At 44.9% G+C, this 25,486-nt stretch overlaps 1 protein-coding gene across 1 annotated transcript in view; it reads left to right on the top strand.

The window, feature by feature from the left end:
• LOC149353727 (nose resistant to fluoxetine protein 6-like) overlaps positions 1-24,436 on the top strand; it is a 49,103-nt gene extending 24,667 nt beyond the window's left edge. The window contains exons 6-15 of the mRNA XM_089575854.1: positions 165-344; positions 3,508-3,601; positions 4,795-4,881; positions 6,654-6,819; positions 8,690-8,772; positions 9,998-10,120; positions 14,513-14,633; positions 19,885-20,074; positions 20,636-20,778; positions 24,166-24,436. Coding sequence (XP_089431980.1) covers positions 165-344; positions 3,508-3,601; positions 4,795-4,881; positions 6,654-6,819; positions 8,690-8,772; positions 9,998-10,120; positions 14,513-14,633; positions 19,885-20,074; positions 20,636-20,778; positions 24,166-24,393 — 1,415 coding nt within the window. The 3' untranslated portion in view covers positions 24,394-24,436. The remainder of the gene's footprint in view (positions 1-164; positions 345-3,507; positions 3,602-4,794; positions 4,882-6,653; positions 6,820-8,689; positions 8,773-9,997; positions 10,121-14,512; positions 14,634-19,884; positions 20,075-20,635; positions 20,779-24,165) is intronic.
• Positions 24,437-25,486: the final 1,050 nt, after the last annotated feature.

Here is a 25,486-nt window from a genome sequence, read left to right as displayed (position 1 = left end):
AGCTGCATGACTGGACGATGGCCATCAAGGTGTCATGTCCTTAATTGGGCCGGAGAATGAGAAAAAAAAGATGTTTTGCTGAAACTGAAGGGCAGTTGAGAATGAGACAGAGGATGCAAGCCGAAGAACAGAAAGGGCTAATGAAACACTTTCCTTTGTTTCAGGTATGCCGTTCAAATTTGTAACAATGTTCTCAGCGGTCGCCAACTCGAGCACATTGTTTCAAGGCGATGATAAGAGAAACCCTGACCACCGTTCTCTGCAGTTTATGCATGGCATACGATCCTTGAGCGTGGCACACATCGTAATTGGTCATTGCTACGAGGCTGTGTCTGACACCTGGGGTGAGTGAGGGATACTTTTGGCATCAAAACCTTGTAAGTAGAGCAAGGGAATGCCTACACGTCCCACAGCGGTCTAGAAATTCGGTCCAGGCCGAACAATTTCAATGATCTGGGCTTTGGGAAGCTGATGTTATGAAACAAGAGATGTGCGGCGCAGGCGAAGTGTAGTATTCAAGGTGAAAGTCATAATGCGCATAAAATTACCACAATAATCTTTGCCAAAATGCCGGCGCCATTTGTAAGACCATTCATGAGAAGTGAATTGTATAATATACCAGCGAAAGTATCAGAAAAATCGGCAAAGTACGCACTCACCGAGTCGACGGCAGCTATAGTACAAGCAAGGTTTCTTCACAGCATAAATGAAGTGTGCGGCTGCAGAAGTGCATTTTTAAAACATTCCATACGCTTAGATGTGAATGTGCGGCAGTTAAGAAAACATTGGAATGTGCATATAAGTGCAATACATTCTCTTGTGGGTAGCGCTTTCAAGAACATTGGTACAGTGTATCTTTTATACGCAACTCTGAAATTGTTTCTCGGGCAGTGGCGTTTTGCGGTAGTGCATGGATAAAGTCGAATGTTCGTCGCTACAGTTCGGTGTAAGGTCATATAGTTAGCCGGATTGTAAGAAGGACTTGCTCGAATCAATCTCTGAAAAGACGAACATGCCTTCTCTCCACGTATTTTTCAATTATCCCTAAAACCTTAAAGCATGGCGCGCATCAACTCGCGTGTTCAGTTGGAAATGGACGGGAATATTTTTTTAGCTTGTGTATAAGCGAGCGTATGAGGTGAGAGCGTGCCCACGAGCACCAATGCTTGTTTTGTTCTCCCCTCGCCACTTTTAATTCTTCAGTATCATGCAATGCAAATTAAATGCTGGTGACATAAGGTTATGCAGTGACACTCCGTGGAGAGGGTTCTACATGAAGAATGTCATTCGGATTGCAAAGCATTAATATTTAATAAGGCTGAATCACCGGAAGAGCATCACCCTTTTAGGAAAAATGGATAGGACTTAGATTTATTAACACAATAAAATATTGGAAGTTGACACTAACAAGCTGTGCCTCACATATGATAACGGGATAACTGCTGCTTATGCCACTCAGCAAAGGTGTGAAATTAAGTCGTCAGTCATAGAAGATTGCGAACTTGCATAGTTAAAGAAAATACGCTTAACGACACAGTGACTACTGTAGCCATCTTACTTAGCATGTTGATTGACTACCTATGGCAACCTTGAGTACTGACGTCTATTACTGTCACAGCTGTTTGCATGTTGAAGTGAAACTTGTCCATGTTGAGAAGTTAAAACGGGTGTCTTCGAGAGATAGAAGGTGAAATTTATCTCCGGTGGGGGCTAACTTGTTGTCAGTGCTACTTGCAGTCGATGACAACAGATTCAATACTTGCCGATATGCCTGGCAATATCACATACATACAGAGATAGAAGGAAAAGGTCTTCAATTTTTAACGTGGTTTGCCAGCTTGCGTATAGCACTTCTGACCTGCTCACCTAGTGGAAGAATGGAAAAATAGTAAACCTTCTCAGTTTCCATCATCACTGGACGGAAAACTTGTCCATTAGCGAGGCACTTTGCAGATATGGAATTTACTTAAGTTTCTTTGCGTCTGTGATGGCTGGAGAAGACAACGGCACTACCACGTCTCCGCCGCAGCCCAGTGCTTGACGCAAGTTTTTGGGTGTTGCAAGAAAGATTTAGTGGCACAGCATAAAACCTCATTTGGAAATTCTGCACTTTTTCGCCTGAAACCGTTGAAGTAACGTGACAGGCTACAGCAGAAGCTTTGATGAGTTGGTATGCCATTGAGATGAACAGCGCAAACTGAGACAAGGATAGCGCTCGTCCGTGTGTCGTCCGTGTGTTTTCCTTTTGTGTCTCTCTCAGTTCGCGCTGCTCATCCAACGAAGTTACGCGTGATATCAGTTCAGAATTTGTATGGAGTGGACTAGGCGGTATCGTATATAAAGTCAGGGCTCTTTGTTTGTGTTTCTGAAGCGTTCGTCGGTACCATGACATTGTCCTTGGCAAAAACACAACTCGACAGAGCTCCACGAATGGATCTGTCTCCTGCGATGCCATATAAATTTCGAATCAGCTTAAATTTTCAAAAATGTGCCGTCGCGTACGGCTAATGCCACTTCGTCACGCACGAACATGGCATGAGAAGCGCCTAACTTTCGCCAGCACTGCCTCTTGTTGATGCTTCCACTTCTCGATGGAAGACTTGAGCAGGACTCTGAAGCCACAAGCAAGAATCTGGTGGGGAGCTTGCAAAATGCAACCTGCGTTGCATTCTGCAGCTTCCACACATCTGACTGCACATATCTGTTCTGCCAATAGTGATAACTACAAAGGAGAAGACTCAGAATTCCCAAAGACCACACCTAACTTAGTTCTCATTGTCAGTTATCTGAAGAAAATGTTATGAACAACTGGTGGAAATGATAAGTAGGCGTCTCTCTCAATGACCTGGATTCGAACGATATGATGCCACCAACCTCTATTGCGGTTTCACCCGCAAGACCACGACGACGACGGCTACTTCGTATCAATCTAATCCTCACTGTCACTACGAACCTTGGAAAAGCCTTATACGCAGAAATGTTTCTCATTTTTGCCACCAATTAGTTTACATTATGGTGCCTCATCAAATTTAAAAAAAAGGGGGCAAAGGGGGGAGGGGGGGGGGGCTCGAGAGCAGGCCGGATCACTTGAAGAACACTATCCCACTCAAGTACTCTCCGCGTGTATCATTACTGGAAGATTGTCAGGCATGTATAGACGCACTTTCCTAACATAAGCGAATAACTATGCGGCGTAAACTGCATTAACTTTTTGCAGTTTTTCATACTTGTACTTATCGCTGGCTTCAACTCAAGCCCTGCAGTTGCTTCCTCAGCTTTACCTGAGGCGTTAGAATAAAGGTCGCGCGAAATGACGAGCATGACTAAGAAACAGGTACGGCAGCACCAGAACTATCCTGTCGCTCCTGCGTTTCTTCGTCATAGCCCTCGTTTCTTCGCGCACCGTTAAATTTTCATGATATCTTGCAGAGTAGCCCACACCACGATTTCTATTCACCTCAGTCCTACACATTAGGCTATACATCATGAGACATCCATTTCTTGCAGGCCGGGGGCTAAACATCTTCATCACGACCGACAAGTGGCCCAACATGGTTATAGGGGCAGCCTTTAACAGTGTTGACACCTTCTTCTTTTTGAGGCAAGTGGACAATTTGTTTCAGCAGAACTAAGTTTGAAATGGTTGTAACCAAGTGTAGCTGAACGCATGTACAGTAAAACCCTGTTAATACGGATTGTATGGGCCCGCAGAAAGTGCCTGATGTAACCGAAAGAGAATTATAGAGAGAAAAATCCACAGCAAAGTGTCCCACAAAAAGATACATTTATTGCTTCGCGCGGGAAATTTGCATGACAATAACCATTTTTCGAAATTCCTCGGAATGGCGCAGTGCATGCATTCTGTGGATGAAGTAACACGTGTGCCCTGTCGGGAGCTCAGGACATCTACAGCCCCCCCTTCGTTCCGCCCCACTACACTCCCAGCATGAAAAATAAAAAACAGAAGCACAACGTGCGTGCAGGCACACGCCGCATTGTGAAAAGATTACCGCCTTCACGGTGACACAAAGAACGCGCACTGCATGGTCCGCCATACGCACACAACAAAAACAAAGAGGAAAAAGGCAGGGCGTTATAGAAAAGAAAAGAAAGAAAGAAAGCGTCGTGCCTTCCGGACTGACGATCAACGGGATGAGGATGGCCCTTTTACATTTTAGTTGGACACCAGGGCCACGTCAGCTATAATGGTCACACTTCTGAGTCGCTCGCAACTATCATCTATGCTCCAAATTCCGCCGCGCCGCGCACACAAGATCCATCGCCTGTCTGAATTAACTGCAGCGCGGTCACATTTCTCCGAAATTATGAGTGTTTCCCGCAATATAATAGCACATAAGTTTAACGGGACCAGAAGGGGTTCCTATATTATCCCATTTTCCAAACTAACAAGGGTCTAATTAACGAAGTTTTACTGTACTTAAAAAAAAAGGAACGGAAAGTGCATCCGTGAAAGTGTAAAGTCTGCTAGGCCTAAGCTTTCTGAAAAGCATGACTTGAAAGCAGAGCAACGAAGAAAATTAAAAATAGCCTCAAGACACCGGGCACATAACATCACCCTCGCATTCTCGCATGCAGAAAAACCCGGCAATCAAGCCCTTTGGTAGAGTAATATGAATTGCGTATTTCATTTCTAAGTATAAATGGTAATCATATATATTTAGGGATTTCCTCAACTATTCAGTGAATAGCGTGTTTAATCATTAACTAACATTTCAAAAGTGTGGCGCTTCGCTCGCAATCGGTCTGAGGCTGTTATTCGTACCGGCTTTTCAGCGGTTTCTTCCTGTGCCTGGTCATCACCAAACAAAAGGCCAACGGCCCCATTGTGTTCTTGATCGCTGTGGTTCGAAGGCTCATAAGGTGAGAATCTGCTTGCCGAACATTTTTTTGGTGTTGAAGAAGCTGAACACGGTACATGTAGAGGGGCTAGTTGAAATACTTTATTCACACCAGGCAGAAGTGTAAAATCGCAAGTATTAGTTGTACTAGCAGTAGTAATAAACTTTATTGCCCAAACAAGGAGGCAAAGGTCTTCAGCCATTAGGCGGACGGCGTCCTTAATCCAGGAGGCCTTGAGTCATGTTCACCGCGCTCATTCCATCAACACGAGCTGGATCTCAGGGCCTCAGCTGGTTAGCCGGATGGTTGCTGCGCAGGTGGTGCCTGTCTTTTGAGCCTGTCTGTGCGACTCCCCGTTTTTCCGCTTCACTCTGCTTGGCGGAGGGAAGCACAAGTAGACATTATCTTGAAGGTATACGGCAGCCTTTGAAGCTTAGCAGAGTTAGCATGATTATTCATACATATATAAAAACACGTTATTCCTTGGCTGAATTCCTGCTCTGTGAATGCGAAGAACAAAACAGTTATTAGGAATCAATATTGTTCGAAAACGTTTAACAACTTCTGTGAAAGAGTACGTGAAGAACTGCACCCACTCAAAGGGAGGCTCGAAATAGGAGTTCTTTCTTGCGCGCCACTTAGACATCGAGGTTTATGTGCTGTGCCTGGCGCGCATTGATTTTTAAAGCCATAATCGACAAAGAACAAGTGTCGATCGCCGCTGAAATTATAGCATCATCGGCTCTCCTAACATTAATTACGACTGATGTTCTCTTTCGCTTGGGCCCTCTACGTTACACTTATCCGCGTTGGCAGTGCAGGGCTTACTATGAAGAGAGAAGAGCGAAATTAGCGCGCAGGCGAACGGGCGCTACTGAGGGGAGCGCCCAGCTGTAATGTTTTCGTGCCACACGTGCGTACATGAGATACCACCTTCGCTACTTGCTCCCTGTCAAGAAGCGTAGGGCGTGGGAATTCAGATAAGCAGAATACTGTAGGATCCAGACAGGTTACAAGCGAAACAACTCAAAATGTGTCTGACTGCAGAGATGATCTCTGGTATGCAGGCAAGGCGCCGTTTCGTAAAGGCGTAGGTCACATTGCAATGTCTGGAGGTAACATATATGTGAAAAAGCAGCCAGCGGTCAGCACCATAGCAAAGAAATATTTGCTATCGGGTTAACATTAGAACACCGTTTTGGAATCTAATCTTCACGTGGATTTAAATGTGTCTGGTGCTGTAATCACTCTCAAGTTCGTATCACTACACTGTGTAGAGTAAAGGGTGCGACCGCCTTATCAAGAACCCATAAGAGCAATAACGTGAAGGCTGATAACCGCTACTTAGAAAACTCGTGCTTCTGGGGCTTGCAATTCTTTGCGCCCGTTCTTGAAAGCGCAAAACCCCTGAAATAAACGCGGCAGTTACGATAAGGACCAGTTCTATTTTCTGCCGGGCGCATTCTTGGCTTCCATACATGTCTGACATGTTAAGAGTGTAAAAAAAAGAAGTGATGAGTCAAGAGAACAGAAAGCCTAAGTATGATTTAAAAAAAGAGTTTGAGGACACTTTCCCTTTTTCTAGTCAAGAAGGGTCAAGAAGGGAAAACGTTAACTGTTGCGAACACCGCATATGAGGAAGGTGAAATTGATACATGAAATGTGAAAAATGAAGTAACCTTTGAGGCTGAATAAATGACAGACACTGCGGAAAATATCCCTTAGGCTCTATACCATACTGAAGCACATTACACGTTGCTTCATTTAATCTTATTTTCTTCTTTTCGCTGCAGGATATGCATTCCACTATTCTTTGTCATTATGTGCTTCTACGCCCTTCCACGTTTCATCGACGGACCAAATGTCAAGGCATTCTTCCTGAAGTTTTACGACGAGATAGCCACCGATTGGTGGACTCTGCTCCTTCAGATCAGAAATTTTAGAGAATTTAATGATGAGGTAAGGTTTTGTGGCTATTTTAACTCCTGCATAAGTTTTTTTTAAATAGCAATCCCTAAAATTACTACCGATGTCCAGACAGTCGTGGGTTTTCGCTGATTCGCGCCGTCATTTTCAGTTAGGAAGAGTATAACAAGCCCGAGTTTATTTTGATAGCGCTGGTGAAAATAACGCACACCGTGATGGAAGCACTGATAATTTAATTTCCGTCACCTTTGGTTCCTTTACACGCACACCCAAATCTCAGTATCAGGCATTTTTGCGCTTCGCAGCCATCCAGAACCGGCTGCCTGGGAACTTTCGCGAGAATAGAACTCCCCAGGCCCCCAGCAATGGTGGCGGGCACGGTGCCAGGAGTTCGCTTGTGTGCAAGATTTTTGTCATAGTGCACAAGCGCGAACACCAAAGGGGGCACTAGTCAAAGGGCAACAATACGGATTTACTTTCGAGCAACCGGCAAGTAGTTTTTGTTTTTTAGAGGAACCTGTGGCTCAAGTCATATCCGGCAAAAACTATATGTGTTGTTTGACACTTTAGCGGCGCTATGTTGGAGAGAGAAAATCATTTTATTAAACAGCGCAGTATACCGCGCAGTATATCGTGCTGTGTACCATGTGCAGTATGCCACGTGCCGTAAACGCGCAGTATTCTGTGCGCATAGCTTAAAGGAAACGCGTGTACGTTAAATTTGGACGACTGATATAATTGGCCTCTTTATTGGATGAGAAGTTGTTTTCTCGCTAACTGCGCTCAGTGCATAGTTGCTGCATCTAGTTAAGTTAGCTAGATGGTAACCCAGATTGTGGTGATGTTTATTAGGCGCAAAAAGCTCGCGAGAAAAATTGCAAATTCTTAATCATCACTTAGGATGTAGTTTCTGCCTCTGGTTGCGGCAACCAGAAAACAACCTACAATAAGTTTTCTAACAGCAGCAATAAGCTTAAATGACCACGGACACCGGTTAAAAAATTACCTCCTCCCCCCCATTCATTCAGAGGACTCAGAGTGAGTGGAATAAGCATTCAGGTGCAATTTTAAATAGCACACTAGGAGATGAAATCCTTCTGTCAATTTAAGTTGCTTACACATGTAAACTGAATGTATGTGTCCTAAAGACATGTGAAATAGAAAACGATGCAAAAGACAAAAGCGCAAAAGACAAAAGCTGGGATTTTCAGAAGATCAGCAAATTTGGCTGGCAGTCTCCGCTTAATTCAGGCCTTACGAACAGAAAATGAACTTAGAGACGCAGTTATATTAAACTTATTCAAAGCTTAATTGTCGTCCACTTTAAAATTCTGCGGAATGCAATAGTGCACTTCCGGTTTCCAGCAGCGGTGCTGTAGGTGAAGTACGTTGACATTGTACAAAGGTACTCATAAGTTTTGCCTTCTTCGATGTGAAATGATGAAATTGAGAGATATTTAAGATTTTCACAAGAAAGATATTGCATTCGCACACTGTCGACATAAGTGGCGATGCATTTCCATCCCCGAACACTAGCCTATGCATGTAGTTGCAGAAGACATTTTTATTGCGTCTGTTTCAAGATGACATATATGCATTTATACACTCCTAAACACATTATTTTTACTAATTCCTTACCTTTGTTGCTCATGAAAAGTTAGTAATATTACTTTGTAGCCAAACGACATCATGATCACACCCACACAACATGAGAATGATCATGTTCCTCTCGGTGCTTAACTCAGTGTAGATTTTAGTGAGCATTATTGCATTTTGAGATGTGTGCGCGTGATATGCGCAGAACCGCTGGCAGCTTTACGACCAAGGTGCTGGTCTGTTTTGCTGTTTTGTCTGCTGTTAATGTGCGGGAGTTTTCAATGCTCGTGTTACTTTCTGTTGGCAGACTCTGCTCGTCCACTTGTGGTACCTTTCTGCAGACTTCCAGCTTTTCGTCGTCTCCCTTATAGTTCTACTATTGCTTAAAAGGTGAGTCTAAGGCTTCAATTAAGTAAAATTAACCCAGATATATTCATAAATATCCAGATATATTCAACTTGCGAATATTAGGCGTTTTCAACAAAAAATGTTGCGGAAATCAAGGTTCAAATAGTGTTTTTATCTTCCAACTAGCAATCTGTTGTTTGATGATTGATTAATTTGTCGTATAACTTTTCTTCCCTAGAAAAGGGTACTCATATAAATACTTTAGCAGTAACCCTCACAGTAATTTTTTGATACGTTGTTTCTTCCTCCTTTTTGATAAATATTTCTAAATGACTTGGGACGTATATTTTTTACCAGAAGATTTTATACTTATTGAGGAGTACAAAAATAAGCAAACGACACTCTGCTGTAAGTACAACACCTACCATTGCCTGAAGGCTCTTTTAGCGTCCTAGCCCTTGGCATAAAGATAGGAACAAAACTAAAGGTAGATTCAATTATTTAAAAATGACATCCACCCGGAATAAAAGCCGACAAGCCAATATATCGAAGAATATCTTTATCCCAGATCCATACGCGATTTTCTGAGCTTTTTCTTTTTGTTCTGTAGAATTCTTCTCAATTAAATTGTTTTTTTTTAGTCTACTGATTTCTTGCGTTTACCGCACACTCTGAGCGCTGCGTGCGCTGACACCAGCACAAAGGATGCTGCAAAAAATCTTTTTTTGTCGAATCTGCCAGGAAAAGCAGTTGGCAGTTAATTTTTCATTGAGAGTAAGTACTTCAAGAGCGAACTTTTGAACGTTCAGAGATTGCATGTGCGAACTGTACGTATTAAAAGACACATTAGAAGATGCTGCCGTCCACCGCTCCAGTACTACCTTATTCGGAGAAGCCCACAATCTGCAGCACTGAAGCATAGCAGGTCCATGAAGAACAGATTAATCGGGGGAAGCTTGCCTATATGTACTACAACAAACGCTGAATTATACATTTACGCTACTATAAATGGATGATGTAGGCGCTAACAGATATTGCAATAAACGAATAAGAGACAGAAGCATAAAATGTTCACGTGCCGATCATAAACAAATTCAGAAAATTTATTAAAGTTGTACGAAACGGCAACTGCGCATTTCTGCGTGTAAGAGAAAGGGAAGCGCACTTTTTCGCGCCAAGGATTACTAAAATGGTGATCCAGCAAGCAACACTTCTTGTTTCTCACATTAAATGGCATATTTTTTTTTGCAAAATGTTTTCAATACAGGCGCAAAGCGCTTTCGCTGGGTACATTCGCCATTCTGTCACTACTGGGATGCGCCATTGCGATGTGGACTGCGACTTGTCCTGAGGTTGTCCCGTTCATGGCATTTCCAGGCTTTACAAAAAGGCAAGTATATCGAAGGGCAGTTTCTTACTTTCATAGCACTTTGTCCGTTCATCAGAAGATTTGTTCAGTTGTTTACCTTCCGCAATTTCACGCCATTCCAGCTCCTCAGTGATGAACCTAAGAATGAAACAGCGGTTTTTTTAGAAAACAGCCTTTATAAACGCAGCAATATAGATGTATTTTCTTCTCCATTTTTTTATACAAAGTCGATTACTCGCATTAAATGTAGCATTCGCTTTTTTTTAATTTGGTATTTGTACCAGTGAGCCTTTGCACACTAACGGATGTCTTGTTTGTATGATACGTACCGACTTTTACAAAAGTAACTTAGCAACGGGGTTTCTTTCTTAGCCGTGTAGTGTAATAGAACCACTTATGCTCTAAATCTGTGTGAGGTAAACAGAACCTTTTTCCTCATCTTTCGCGAAATTTTTCATCTTTAGGCTTGCTCTAAGGCCTCCTCCATATTGATGAGTGGCAGACCGCGTTGCCTGGTTACATTTCACAATGATAATACGTGTATCGGGACTTAAATATGCCAGATACTCCCGGTAGCGATCCCTACACAGGAAACCTACACATTTGCCTAGCAGTGTATACTGGTTCCTTGAGGAAATGCTGGTGACTGACTTTTTAACGCTAAATTTATTTTCGTTTTCGCAGCCTATACATTTACGTTCCTTACGTTCGTTACTTGTTTGACTGCTCTATCTTTGGCTCCGCTGAGCTTCCAACAAGAACTTCGATGCAGTGTCGGCATCGGCGTAACAATGCTCATTACTGTCGTATTGCGCACTTGGTGGAAAGTATGAGGGCACAAAATAAAGAAATTTGGCCTTAGAAGAGGCGTTTTTAGGTACTTTAGTCAAATATAAGCGGTTACAGCCCCAAGGGTCAGAATTAATTATAAATGAGAGATTATCAAGGCTCTGCGCATGAGATATTTATAGGTACCTTCAAACCAAGTTGTGTTCATGGAGGGACACTGTCCTGTCCAACTGGTCTCTAATTATCTCTGTCATGCGCCAGACCCGGCTAACCTGTCCCATTAAATTCCCTTTTCCTATCACTGCATGACATTCTTTGCCTGCTGTAGCTAAGCCTTCCTTTCCTTGGCATGTGTTCTGTTGCCCGAATATACCGCTGGCCACCGCAAAAAAGCACTTTTTAATAAATGCATAAAGTGGGAGGTAAGATTGATTGAAATACAGAGCACTCTAAACCCGGGCAAATTTTTCATTACTCGATGATGGTATACGAGAGGCACACCATTTATAAAGAAGGAAGGCTACCATAATAGGATATTGCCTAATAGCCATTCAGAAAACTGCTGATACAGTCAGGAGAAGGCCTCGGATTGGCGAGGAAAAAAACAAAACACCCGGAATAATCGGTGCGCGAGAACAGCAAATTTATCCTCCACTTTTCTCTTTCTTTACCCTCCACTTTTCTCTTTCTTTACCACGTGATGAATCGAGCTAATTGGAGGCGCGAAAGTTAAACCACGCAGCGAAAATACAAGCAGAAATGTTTTTGTCAGAAGCAGTACAGTACAAAGATGTAACATTAAAACTCCGAGAATACAGTGCAGCAATAACTTTGGAAGCACTCCGGTTCACCACACCGCAAGAGTACCATTAGAGAGACTGGCCTGGCATGTAATAAACGATGCTCGGTCTTTTTTTATGCAACTCAGTCCTACCCATTAGAATTTCCTTTTTTTTTAAACTGTTCTACACCTCCCCATTTTCTTTCATGTTATTTGACGTGGTTTCTCCTGATCTCCATCCACGAATTTCTTTTCTCGAGGAAGGCACTTCCTTGTTGATGACAGTGACATTAGTTAGTTGAAATAAGGGAGTCATTACATCAGGATCCACCCAAGCGCAAAGATACGCCTAAAGAGGCAAGCTATAAACCTTTCACAAAAACTTCGTGGTTGAAAAATAATCGTCTTGGTCTGGAGTTTCACCGGAACAACCGCCAGTCCAGGGACAGGCGCAGTACCTAACCACGGCGGCTAGCATATCATACAGTAGGACGAGCTCCTGATGGGGATGATGATTTTTTATGGCGCAAGGGCGCCTGCGGCCAAAGAGTGCCATGACACAAGGAGTTTACTCAAGGTGGGTTCAGGACCCATTCTTCCATTATTTCACCTTGAATAAGCCGAGCACCAGGCCAGGGGAAGATTGTACCCATTGTACGAGGTTTGTTAGAAAAGTATCCGACTTTATTTTTTTTTTGGCGACCACCTGATCGATATGAGACAAGCGCGCCTGCGTCAGGCGACCTTGAACCTTCATGCGCATGCATGAATTTTTTCCCGCCTGCCGATAGCGTCAGTCGCTGGGAAGCAGCGTTTGAGTGAGGCAGTGTGCAGTGCTCTTGTCGATTTTTTATTGCAAGGAAAATGGCGGAGTGAAAGGAGCAACGCTACTGCAACAAATTTTGCCATAAACTTGGCGACAGCCGAGTGGAAACCATTCGAAATATTCAGACGGCTTTCGGTGAAGATGCTATGAGCAGCACAAAGATTAAGCAGTGCCACAATTGATTTAAAGATGGCCGCACATCGGTGGAGAGCGAGCCACGCTCCAATCGGCCATCAACATGCCAAAATGACCAGGTCATTGCTGAACTGAACGCCATGGTGATGCGGGACTGTCGCGTGACTATCCGAGAAATTGAGGAAGAGGTGGACATGAGCAATTTCTCCGCACATTCCATTATCACCGAAGATTTGGCCATGGAGAGAGTTGCGGCGAAATTCGTGCCGAAGCTGCTCACGGTGGAGCAAAAGCAGCTTCGTGTTGAAGTCTCACAGGACATGCTGGATTTCGCAAACAGTGACCCCGACTTCATCAACATCATAATCACTAGTGACGAGTCTTGGGTGTACAGGTACGACCCGGAAACCAGATCCCAGTCGTCAGAGTGGAAGCATTCCACGTCACCAAGACTTAAGAAGGCCCGCCAATTGCGCAGCAATGTGAAAGTGATGCTGACTGCTTTCTTTGACACCCTCTGTGTGGCAGACCACGAGTACGCACTCTACAGGGTCAAACAATGACCAAAGAGTACTACAGGGATGTCCTCCGTTGCCTACGTGATGCTGTGCGGCGCAAGAACCCGGAGCTGAGGTCAACAGGAAATTGGCGCACCCATCGCGCCAATGCTCCTGCACATTCCTCGCACTCGAATCAGATTTTTTGGTGAAAAACCAGACTCCTGTAGTTCAACAGACTCCTTACTGTCCTGATATGGCCCCTGCGATTTCTGGCTGGTTCCCAAAATCAAAAGGCCATTGAAAGGAGCGCGATTTCAGACAAGGAAGAAAATTATGGCTGCAACGACAGCTGAGCTAAACTCCATTCCGAAAAGGGCCTTTACGGAATACTTCCCACAATGGCAGCACGTTGAGCTAAATCCATTCCGAAAAGGGCCTTTTCGGAATACTTCCCACAATGGCAGCACCGCTGGGAGAAGTGTGTGGAGTCCCAAGTAGACTACTTTAAAGGTGACTAGGTTTGCAACGCTCCAGTTATGCAAGTTTTTTTTTAACGGCCAAAGGTCGGATACTTTTCTAAGAGACCTCGCATAAGCGGTCGGTACTCGGCGGCACTGGGTATCGAATCACACAACACCCGCTTGCGTGGCGGTTGCTCAAACTACTAGGCCACCGCTGCGGTCAGTATGGCGAGAGCGAATTGATCAACGTCTCGAAGTGGAAGCATTGTTGAAGTTGGAATGACTTCGCTTGGATGGCAGCTAATGATTAATTACCCCTCTGTTAAAAATCTACTTCACTTTGAGGGATTCTTCTAAAGTCATTGGGCCAAGAAAGCTTCCACTTCAATTTTTTATCAACTGACTCTCGCCCTACCTTCTGATCTGCTAGCCGTACTAATTTAATTAGCTCAGTCGGTTGAGCGACTGCCCCGTATAGGCGGTGGTCCGGAGATGCGGAACACCGGACCAGGACGAGTTTGACTTCAGCTACGAAGTGTGTGTGAAAGGTGTATAGCTTTAAATTGTATCCGTATGGCTGCGCATGGGTAGAAGCAAATGGGTAATTACTCCCTAATCACACATCTACTCCCGCTTGAGAGGTCAGCATAAGTAACAGATCAACATTAGTAAATTGAACTGATGGTATGAAGATAACTAAAACTTGCACAAAAAGATGTCCGCATTTGCCTAAAACAATGGCGGAAGTATGCGATATCCGCTAGGGACTCAGAAGTCTGCGAGCAATGGCTGCACTAAGAGCGACATAACGAAGGAAGTTCTACGCAGTGATAAAAGGGGATCATGCAAAATATTTCCAGCACATGTAGCACACAGACAGAAAATTTGATGGTTTACATATTGTCGCTCTTTATTTTGCAGCTCCACATTGAAAACCTTGAATTCATATTATATAAAGCCTTTCTATCACGCCGTGTGCTTCTTCAGTGGATGCGTAACATTCACGCTCATGGAAGACTTCAGGGACCGGAAAATTTCAAAGGTGAGTCCTGTGCTCTCAAAGTGCATTTCCGTGCACCGGCACGCCAAGCGTGCACTTTCCTTGTGCATGCTTATGTGTGTGCGCTATGGGTACGCAATAGCGAACACAAGCAGTACCGGGTTTGGTACCACAGGACACAATGAATTATTTTTCGGAAGAAGACATACTACGCTTTCATGGTTACACAACCGCAGCTTGCTGATTTCAGTAGCCTGCTTGAAAGCGCAGTGTCAAGCATAGGAAACGAACAAACTCAAGCACAGAGGAGAGAAGGTGTCCCTCTGGCCACATCTGTTTCGAGTTGTTCCGCTTCGTTTAGGATCAGGCGAGAGCATCGGCTAATTAACCAAATTTTTATGAGGTTTAAGGAAATTTATAGAGATGGTACATTCTCATAACATATTGGAACAGTTCTTGTGTATCTAACGGTGTGCCGTGTAATATTCGTGACAAATCTGGTGGAGGTGCTGGGTACGCTTCCAGACCCGCGTAGGCTACCGACCAATACGGATCTCACCCCAGTTCACCAGCGCCGCGGCCGCCGCCTCCGTGGAGCGTCCCCTGAATTTGGACTCCTTCCTGCTGCAACCAGGGCGACGCAACCCCGGCCTTCGGAGGCACCAGCTGCCATGGCAACTGAGACCACGCTCCCGGCGCACATCCTCTGTCATCAGCCACGAACACCCCCGTCGTTTCATGGCGACGTGTTCGAGGACGCCGAGGATTGGCTCGAGATCTTCGAACGGGTTGCCCGTTACAACGGCTGGAGTGACAACCGTTAGCTCCACAATGTCTATTTTGCACTTGAAGAGTCGGCTCGGACATGGTTCGAAAACCATGAAGCTTCGTTTACGTCCTGGGAAGCTTTCTGCCGCAATCTTAAAGCCACTTTTCCGAATGCAGACCGTCGAGAGCGAGCAGAAGCTGCGTTACACTCGCGCAACCAGCGCCACAACGAGAGTGTACGCATGTACTGCGAGGACATGACTCGCCTTTTTAAGCGCGCGGATCCCAACATGACAGAAGACAAGAAGCTTCGCCACCTCATGCGGGGTGTCAAGCAAGAGCTCTTCGCAGGACTCGTGCGCAGCCCACCTAGCACTGTGGCAGAGTTCCTCACCGAGGCGGCAACTATGGAGAAGACACTGGAACAGCGTGCCAGCCAGTACAATCGCGACGTCAACACCTTCGGGCCTGATCCCATCTCCATGCCTCCCGGAATCGACGCGGCCTTTCTACGCGAGCTGGTCCGATCTGTCGTCAGAGAGGAACTGCAGGCCTTCCGTACGCCGTTCTCGACTAAACGGGCCGTGGCGCGCACTGACACAGACGACTCACGCTTCACTGCTCTGCGACTTGTTGACGACGACGTAATGGTGCCACCCCGGTCCAGTGTGCTAGTTCTCGTAAGGAACGATTTATTCCACGACTACGAAGGTGTCGCTGATAGCCACGTACCTCTGCTGCTCGAGAAGGGAGTAGCCGTCGCTCGCGGGCTCGTCCAACTACAAGACGGTTGTGCTAGTGTGCTCCTTACAAATTTTGCCAACGAGTTGCAGCACCTCGCCAAGGGCACGGCTGTCGCCTTCCTGCATGACTTCGCCGTGGTGCCTCAAGTGTGCGCCCTGGAGACAAGCCCTCAAGACCAGGCTCCACCATGTCCTGTCCTTCCGTCCGTCAGAATCAATCCGGATTTGGCGCCTGAGCAGAAGGCTCTCCTCTCGGCGCTTATAACCGACTTCGCGGATTGTTTTGCCACAAGCTCCAGGGTCGGTCGTACGCCTGTCGCAAAGCATCGCATCATCACCGACGAGACTACACCACCCGTATGCCAGCGCCCATACCGCGTTTTTTCGACGGAACGCGAAGCCATTAAAAGGCAAGTGGACGAAATGCTCGTCGACGATGTCATTCAACCGTCGACAAGCCCATGGGCATCACCGGTGGTCCTCGTGAAAAAGAAAGACAACACCTTGAGATTTTGTGTTGATTACCGCAAACTGAACAACGTGACCAAAAAGGACGTTTACCCGCTCCCCAGGATTGATGATGCACTCGACAGACTACGTGATGCCAGGTTCTTTTCCTCTTTAGATCTCAAAAGCGGCTACTGGCAGATAGAGGTGAACGAGCGAGACCGCGAGAAAACTGCTTTTGTGACGCCTGATGGTCTATACGAATTTAAGGTGCTCCCGTTTGGACTGTGCTCAGCGCCGGCAACTTTCCAGCGCATGATGGACACTGTCTTATCTGGGCTCAAGTGGCAGACGTGCCTCGTATACCTGGACGATGTCGTCATTTTCTCGCCCACCTTCGAGCAACACTTGGAGCAGCTGCGCACAGTGCTCCGGGCGCTCCAATGTGCGCAACTTACGATCAAGCCTGTGAAATGCTATTTCGGTTTTGAGGAGCTTCGTTTCCTCGGCCATGTTGTCAGCGCGCGCGGTGTTCTCCCAGATCCCGACAAGACCGCTGCTGTCTCCAGTTTCCCGCGTCCCACTGACAAAAAGACTCTTCGACGTTTTTTGGGACTGTGCTCTTACTATTGACGATTCGTCCAAGATTGTTCCAAAATAGCTGAACCCTTAACAGCGCTGACCAAAGACGACACACCCTTCTTGTGGGGAAGCGACCAAGAGGATGCTTTCGTGGAGCTCCGACAACGCCTGCAACGTCCACCGATACTCGCCCATTTCAATGACGCCGCAGCAACCGACATACACACTGATGCTAGCAACGTAGGCCTTGGGGCGGTCCTGGTACAGTGGCAGGATGGCGCCGAACGAGTCATCGCTTACGCAAGCCGTACACTTTCGCGCTCGGAATGGAACTATTCAACGACTGAGAAAGAATGTCTTGCGGTAGTCTGGGCCATCAGTAAGTTCCGCCCATACCTTTACGGAAGACCATTTCGCGTTGTCAGCGATCACCACTCGTCATGCTGGCTGGCCAGCCTAAAAGATCCATCTGGGCGGTTGGCGAGGTGGAGCCTCCGTTTGCAGAAGTGACAATATTTTGTTTATGTATGCGCTAAACAACGTCTGAGTAAAAACCCGTCGTATGTAGTAGAAGAAAAGTTGTAGCAATTGTTAGCCAGAACGAAGATTTATATTGATTTGGCATGATCGCATACAAACCAGGCTCTGCGCTCAAAAGCCTTCCGCTAAGCCGTTTCTCATCCTATGTGGATTTTTGTGAATGGTGACCTCGCTAAAAGAGATACAGTAGTCAAGGAACGATAAGGATCGCTAATCACGAGATGGAAACCATTCGTGCACCCCGGGAACATGGCACACAGCTGAAAAAGATAATGACACATTGTGATAAAAAGTCTTGAATTGGGCAGAATACACCAGATTTGACGAAATAACATGAAAGACGTCCAAAAAGTATGATAAAAGACATTAGTTTGCCACAAGTCGCTTCAGCGCATCTACATGCAGCGTTCGGAAGAGCCACACAGCGGAAAGGTTTTCAAGCACCCACAAATGGCCGGCACCCACTTCCCATCGCCCGATAGGTGCACATCAGGGCACGAAATTTCTGTGCAGTCGTTTCAAGGAGCAACCTCGACAACACTCACCAAAATCCTCCGAGGGCTTTCTTTAACTTAGTCACTCCTTCCTAAGTTCTTGATTGCCCCAACTATTCAGACACCTAGACCGATAGACGCGACTACTTCGACGTGCACACCCCCCTACGTTCTCTATGCATCCGCTGCCCCCAGAAGTCGGCGCACAAAAAAACTGTCGCATAAAAGTTTGAGCACAATATAAAATGCAGCAATTGTGACAATAAAGAAATCATTCCCTACCAATGCAGCCCCTATAAGGCGGAGTAAGCAGGAATGAGGGCCAGTTTTAGTATACAATGCAAGAGCGGGGGCTAGTTGGTGCTTCATACTGATCAATTCGCGCTACAAGGAACATACACACGGAAACACAAACGGACATGCGCTTCGTCCGTTTGTGTTTCCGTGTGTATGTTACTTGTAGCGCGAATTGATCAGTTTTAGTTTACGTGCGCAGGAAAGCGACCATAAAAGCTTAGGCACAAATTAGCACAAGGGTACAAAGTAAAAAGAGAAGAGGGAAGGTTGCAGGAAGACAAAGGAACCAAAATGCCTGCTGTCTTTAGCGCCTTTACAGAAGTTGCAGTAGATAGAGTTGTGTGGCAGTATTTGTAAGCATTTGTACATGCTTCAGCCTTGACGGACACAATTTTTCTTAAGTCGGTTCACAGTAGATAGAGTTGTGTGGCAGTATTTGTAAGCATTTGTACATGCTTCAGCCTTGACGGACACAATTTTTCTTAAGTCGGTTCACAGTAGGTAGAGTTGTGTGGCAGTATTTGTAAGCATTTGTACATGCTTCAGCCTTGACGGACACAATTTTTCTTAAGTCGGTTCACAGTAGATAGAGTTGTGTGGCAGTATTTGTAAGCATTTGTACATGCTTCAGCCTTGATGGACACAATTTTTCTTAAGTCTGTTCACAGTAGATAGAGTTGTGTGGCAGTTTTTGGAAGCATTTGTACATGCTTCAGCCTTGACGGACACAATTTTTCTTAAGTCGCTTCAATGAATAATTGCACAGTTCACAATAAAAGAAAAGTTTTTTCACACTTGATCCGTCGAGTGGTGATTGATCTGTGCGTAAAACAGCGGCGGGAGATATTTTTGTAAAAGCAGTTTTATGAGATACCTACGGACAAATTGCGTTTTGCATTGAGGGGTTTGCATAAAATTATAGTTGTGGTGATGAATATCAGGCTTAAGGCATGCTGACACAGTATATATGCAAGGTTATTGCTTCAGTATTCTGTACACAATAACGCTTTCATGAAATCACAGTATGAGCATGCTGGAGAACCTGTGCTACGAAACTTTCCCTACTGAATGCAGTCATATGCATGCTTAGCGAGAACAAGATTTGAAAAGCAGTGCTATATTTAAATGACATTCCAAGAATTTAAAGCGCTCTCCATACAATAGTCACCCGTTCTCTGAGCTAAAGGACTCGGTGTTCGACCACATGCCATTTTGGCTGCATGCACTTCGGTGCAGTAGACGTTCCGACCGGTGTACGCGTTACCATTAAACAGAGGACTCAAGACCCGTGTTTAATGGGATCCGCATCAGCGGTGCTAAATTCTTAAATGCTCGAGCACATCGAGAGCAGCAAAAATAGTGAAAGAAAATGTAAAACAAAAGTGTTTTCGCTTCATTAAAAACCTTTTCCAACCTGTGCAGGGTGTACGATTCGCAGGCTGGTGCCTGTCCACCAGCTGCGGTCTCTGCGTGGTGTTCATGAAGTTACCCTGGTATACCCGTGTGGATCCCGCACCAGTAGCGGCGAAACTCCTCGTAGCATTCTGTGACCGCGTCTTGTGGTCAATATCTCTCGCTTGGATTACATTGGCCTGCTCCACAGGACGAGGCGGTGAGATGAACTGGAAGTGTTGTGTTGCCTAGTGTTCATGAGCGGAATGCGTATATGTAATCTTCTAGTGTAGTCTGCACAGCTGCAGGCATCACTCTCCGCTGTAGTTGTGCAAACTACCGGCTATGAAAAACTAAGTTCCGAAACTGAGCTCGTGAATTAACTGATGAATCTTCGGCAAGCAATTAAATAGAGAGAATGGCGTTAACCTTGATATTTGTCTAAAAGAAGATTATGTGCCCCTGCTGCTTTCTCGGAGCCGTAGCTATTCTACGGCTAGCTTGCAAATGCGTCAATAGAAGCCGGTGCTGTTTACTTCGTGTGCATAATGGTTGGCTGCACTATTAGACCATTTGTTGGGCTGGTAGAGGTTCCATTCGGAGACCATATTGACGGTCCCCTGTAGACTTGAGTACTGCGCGCCTGAATGCTTCCTGGAGAAATTGCATGTCATGTTCTGAATTGATGATCGACCAGGTGGTCTTTTCTGTACCCCCCCCCCCCCCCCCCCCTTCAATCTCTCCTAATACCACGACTTGAAGTTCTCTCTTCTTTTTGCAGGACTTGTCGGCAGGCTCCTGTCGTGGAATGGGTTTGTACCCGTGAGCAAGCTTTCATTCGGCATCTACATCATTCACTATCCTTTCATCCAGCTTATGCTACATGCCTCCAGGGAACGCCTTTTCTGGTCCCATTTCACTCAGGTAATAATGACTTTGTGGCTTCCTTATTTTTTTTTCAAAGAACGTGATCGCAAAACTCAGTAATAAATGGCGCTGTCTAAACAGGCAGGTATCTATACAGTTGTATATACATATAGAGTTCTCATAAATTCTGGAAAAGCGCATTTTTCAACGGGGAGTTGTTTATGAGCGAAATTCCTTCATATACCGCATGATCCCACTATAACATTCAATATATCCGCAGATGCTCCGTCGGCAGGCTTGCAATTTTGCTATTAACTTTTTTTTCTGTCGTCAAAAACATTCACCATTTATTTTATATCACACTCTTAACTACTCGATGCGAGCAATGAAAAAACTGTAGAAGAAAGATTTTGCTACGCATCGGATGAGTGGACCATTACTTTATATATGTAATGTAATGCCCCTTATGTAATGCCCCTCACCGGGCCTTTAAGGAAAATAAATGAAATTAAATTAAATATATTTCCATAACAGTGCGTTACAGTATTTCACAGCAGCTGCTCAATTAAATTTGATGTTCAAGAATTCTGGACTCGCAGGGTTTTCAGAGCAAGAATTTTCAATTTTTTTTGCAGTAAAATGCTAAGTAAATCATAGAAGTCACTTTTTGACGCACGTCATGCAACCAGGCCGACATAAAACAACAAGATAACTGCTATCGTTGGTCTCCGAATGAAATAAAATCAATTAATAAACTCTACCTACTGCACTGCCAGGCACGAATTACTTCAGACTTAAGATATTCATATTGCAAGGCTGTTCAATTCAAAGAATTTTTTGCAGTACGAACATGCCCAAAGGTATACGACTGAAAATTTTCGAACTCAGTTCGTGTAATTACACATGTACGACGGCGACGATCGGCGCGAAACTCGCTGCGGTCTGGCGTAGCTGTTTCGCATGCCGTCTTTTCTGCCAACGGTATAGGAGAGTGAGTGAAGCTTATAACACGTGGCCTTGTACTTTCTGATATATATATAGACAGTCTGAAGGCCTTACACAACAGCTGTGTCATACAAGGAAGGATTTTCACGCCGATCGTGAACATCTTGCATGCGAAATTACTCAAATTGAGTTGAAAATTCGGAGGCAAGTATCTAGGAACACAGGCGTACCACGAGAACTGCAAAATGGAGTTGTCGAGAAAGACGCCTCCTTTATGTCCTCAGAATAAAGATGCCTGTTTATTGTAGTGAATAAATGCTTATTTATATTTTGTTAATGAGATGAATATAATTACCCGGAATTAGAGACAGCATCCAGCAGTGCCGCTAAGCATAGCGTCGCTTCAATGGGAGGTGACAGATATTGCGCACTAATTTCCCAGAAATTGTCCTAGATTTTCCCAGATGATTTAGTTTTTTGGTGATCTGCCAAAACATCTGAAGGCAGCGACACTCTGGTGTCCGATCGAGATTTTGTTCCTACGCTCTTCGATGTTTTGATAATGAAAGTCTATGGAAGTGCTTGGCGGATGATGGCCTTAGCTGCCTATGTGCCATTAAACCCAACACAGCACAGCCCAAAAGAAGTATATACGAACGGCCAACATTTGAAAGCGTTTTGGAAGACGAAAACTTAATTTGTCAAGAACATACTGCTCAGATCGCTTTTGCCAGCGGAGATAGATAGAGGAGGGACTCAAATTTTTACTGCTGAGTATTTAGTTCTCAGAAAAATCAATAAAAATGCCCAAAACTGACATTTTGAGGACATGATCGTCTAATCCCGCGCAGTAGCATTAAAAACAAACCTGTCCGCTGTTGCGTATTCGTTGCTTAGGTGTGACGTGTTATGCATTGCGGTCTTTTGGCGCTGTTTTTGTAATGATTTTTACATAGTTTATGTGCATAGCACCTTGCATCACTGCAATAAATACCATGCTGAAGATTAAAAAAAAAAGACTCTGAGGCTGAGCGGTCTAAACATGTTATTTCTGTACCGCGACGATATGAGATCGAATCTCAGCTGTTCCCGCAGTTTTCTTTTTTTTTTCGATTATGTCAGCGCGCTATTTGTTAATGTTACGGCATACGTCCCCTGGTGGCATCGAAAGGAACTAGAAGTGATTCTTTAGAATTCCTGGTAATGTTAGGACAACTGGCCTTTCGTGCAGGGTTTAATTGTTGTGTTTGAAATGCCTGAAAGCGTTATTTTGGGCGCACTTAAGGTAAAGAACGGGAGAGATGGTAGGCGAGCGTGGATGGGATTAACCGACATATGATGGAGTTTATTTCTTTTACTCAGTAAAAAAAAAGGGCGCCTTCGGCTATTATTGTTGTTGTAGCTGAAATACTCGTAGCAGCCTGTAAAAACATTTCCTGCACTAGGTTCGAATCCACGACTTCCGCACTGAGAGTGCGGAAGTCCCCGGTTACACAGCAGACTGCCTCTATGACGATTTTCGGGTTGGCTCACATTTCATTTTGTTGCTCGAACTACGCCTTTAATTTTATTTGATTCAAAACGTGCTGTACTTAATCATCTTTTGGGGCCTAAAATTTTTTCAAGCTGCATCTAAAAGTTGTAATCTTTAATTTAAAGAGACAAATCAGTCAGCGGCGGGAAAAAGAAGCGCAAAACACTCCGAAGAAATATATTTTACGCCTGCTTTATAGTTTTGTATGAAAGGTGACAAAATAAAATTGCGCTTAAATTTTCGAGGCTGTGCGGGTGGCATAGATGCACTGCATCAGTTTATAGCCGCGTGTGAATACATGTTTTAGCCTCCTTGTGTTCGTTGCGGTTACTTCACCGTATATAACGTGAATTTGTGCTCTGGTTCCGTCATGCTTTCTTCTTATACTTGCTTGGACCACATGCGAGTTTGTGGAGCCAACTCCTTTTTCTTGATGGAGTAAGGGGCGCAAGGACCGAGATATGATGCCGGTATTTTTACTTTTCGATGCCGCCAAGGTTTTCGTTCATCGGTCTCGGTCAGCATACTTTAGATTTTGAAGGATAAAACTGTCAACGATCTACAAAAATGAAAAATAGCCTAAGTAGTTTCATGGTGACAGGCTTTATTCATTTTGACTTGCTAGCTGAACACAGAATATGCTTAAACTGGTGTGCGGCAACAACGGTTTCAGGAGCTTTCATTTAAAATGACGTTCACGTTCTGCACTTATTTTGAAATAATACCAAGACAACTAGCGGGTGAGGACGCATCACAATAGACTAAGTGCCCACTGGAAAGAGGTTCCTTGAAGGGTGGACGCGTTGCACACGGTTCGTTCCTATCAGCGACTGGCGTAGTAAGTCCGGCACCAGGGGCACATAAGTAACTGATGACATTGTAGCGCGCAAGTGATTGTCACATCTGATTCCTTGCTCATAGACACAGAAAAAAATGAAACTTTTTTTCTTCTGAATTTGCCTCAGGTGACTCTCTCTTTTGGAGTGTTGGCATGGAGCGTCTTGCTGGCATACGTGGCGTTCATCATGTGCGAAGCACCCACAGCCGCGCTGGACAAGTTTGCTTTTCAGAGGCTCACTCGAAGAGGGAAAGCAAAAGTGCTGGACCGACCATCCAGACCAAGCGAACATGGAGCAGCGATACCAGAGAGCGTCGAAAGCGGCTCTACTCAATATTTGGCGGACAGGCTATAAAGACTTTCTTTCTAAATAATTGTTGCGCTACACGGATCGCGGCCACAGCTTGTGGACATCACAAAGTGCGATTGTAGGTTTGCCTTAGGACTGCCCTTCACAAGCGGCGACTGCGAAGATCATCGTCGACATGTCCTGTTTTATTACCTAATGGAAGCTTCAACAGACTTTCGCAGAAGATAAACTTTAAACATGATAGTAAACTTCAAGAGAGCTCGTCCGCCATAAACAACTGCTGGTGAGGTTGCAGAAACTCCAACTTTGTCGTGATAATGGATGGGGCGCAGGGGTTCTCAAGAGGAGTGATCAGACGCTCAAAAACTGGCAGAGTTAAACGGAAAAACTACGAAGGCCCTATACCGCCTGCCTATGCGCTTCTGCATAAGGCTAGCATTAAGTTTTTATGTAACGCGTGACATGCCTCTAGGTTTCTAGGGTGAGCAGTACGACATGCAATGTGGTGACGTCAGCCGTTTTGATTACGATATGGTTCGGACAGGAAATCGTACAAGAAACAGATGTGAAAATCTTGATTATGGTAGGGTTTGGCCGGGAAATCGGCTGAAAAACGAAGGTGAAGTCCAACCAGTGCAGCGGGTTGATATTCATCTCGTCGGCTCATACCCACACCAGAGTACCGGCTCTAAATCGAGCGGTGTAGAGGTATGTAAAATAAACTTCGAGGATGTCCTCCTCTACTACCTGTGTTTGTTTCGAGTTCAGTAGCTGTCAGCCGCCAAATCCCATGTTCACTGGTGGCAGACGGCATACCTTTTACTAAAACTCTACTCAACCTGCAAAATGACAACCCTGTATTAATGCAGCCACAGACAGTGTCACAATACAAAGAACGCATTAAATCGAGAGACTGTGGTCTGTACCACTTTGCATTAGCTTGCAGAAAGAGTCCCAAGCTTTTAGCAATATCCCTCACTAAAACTTACAGTCACTAACAGCCTTACAGAACACCTACCCTTCTGCGCACCCCACCTTTAAGGCAACCTGGATCCTGAGACCTCGAATATATTACACTCACGTCTCTTATCTGAAATGCATCTGGATAGCACTCTCTGTGGCAGGGAGGTGAACATCG

The sequence above is a fragment of the Amblyomma mixtum genome, chromosome 3 (assembly GCF_055824585.1).
Source record: "Amblyomma mixtum isolate Tamu chromosome 3, ASM5582458v1, whole genome shotgun sequence".
NCBI lineage: Eukaryota > Metazoa > Arthropoda > Arachnida > Ixodida > Ixodidae > Amblyomma > Amblyomma mixtum.
The sequence above is the reverse complement of the archived record's forward strand: the minus strand, read 5'-3'. Positions and strand labels throughout refer to the sequence as shown.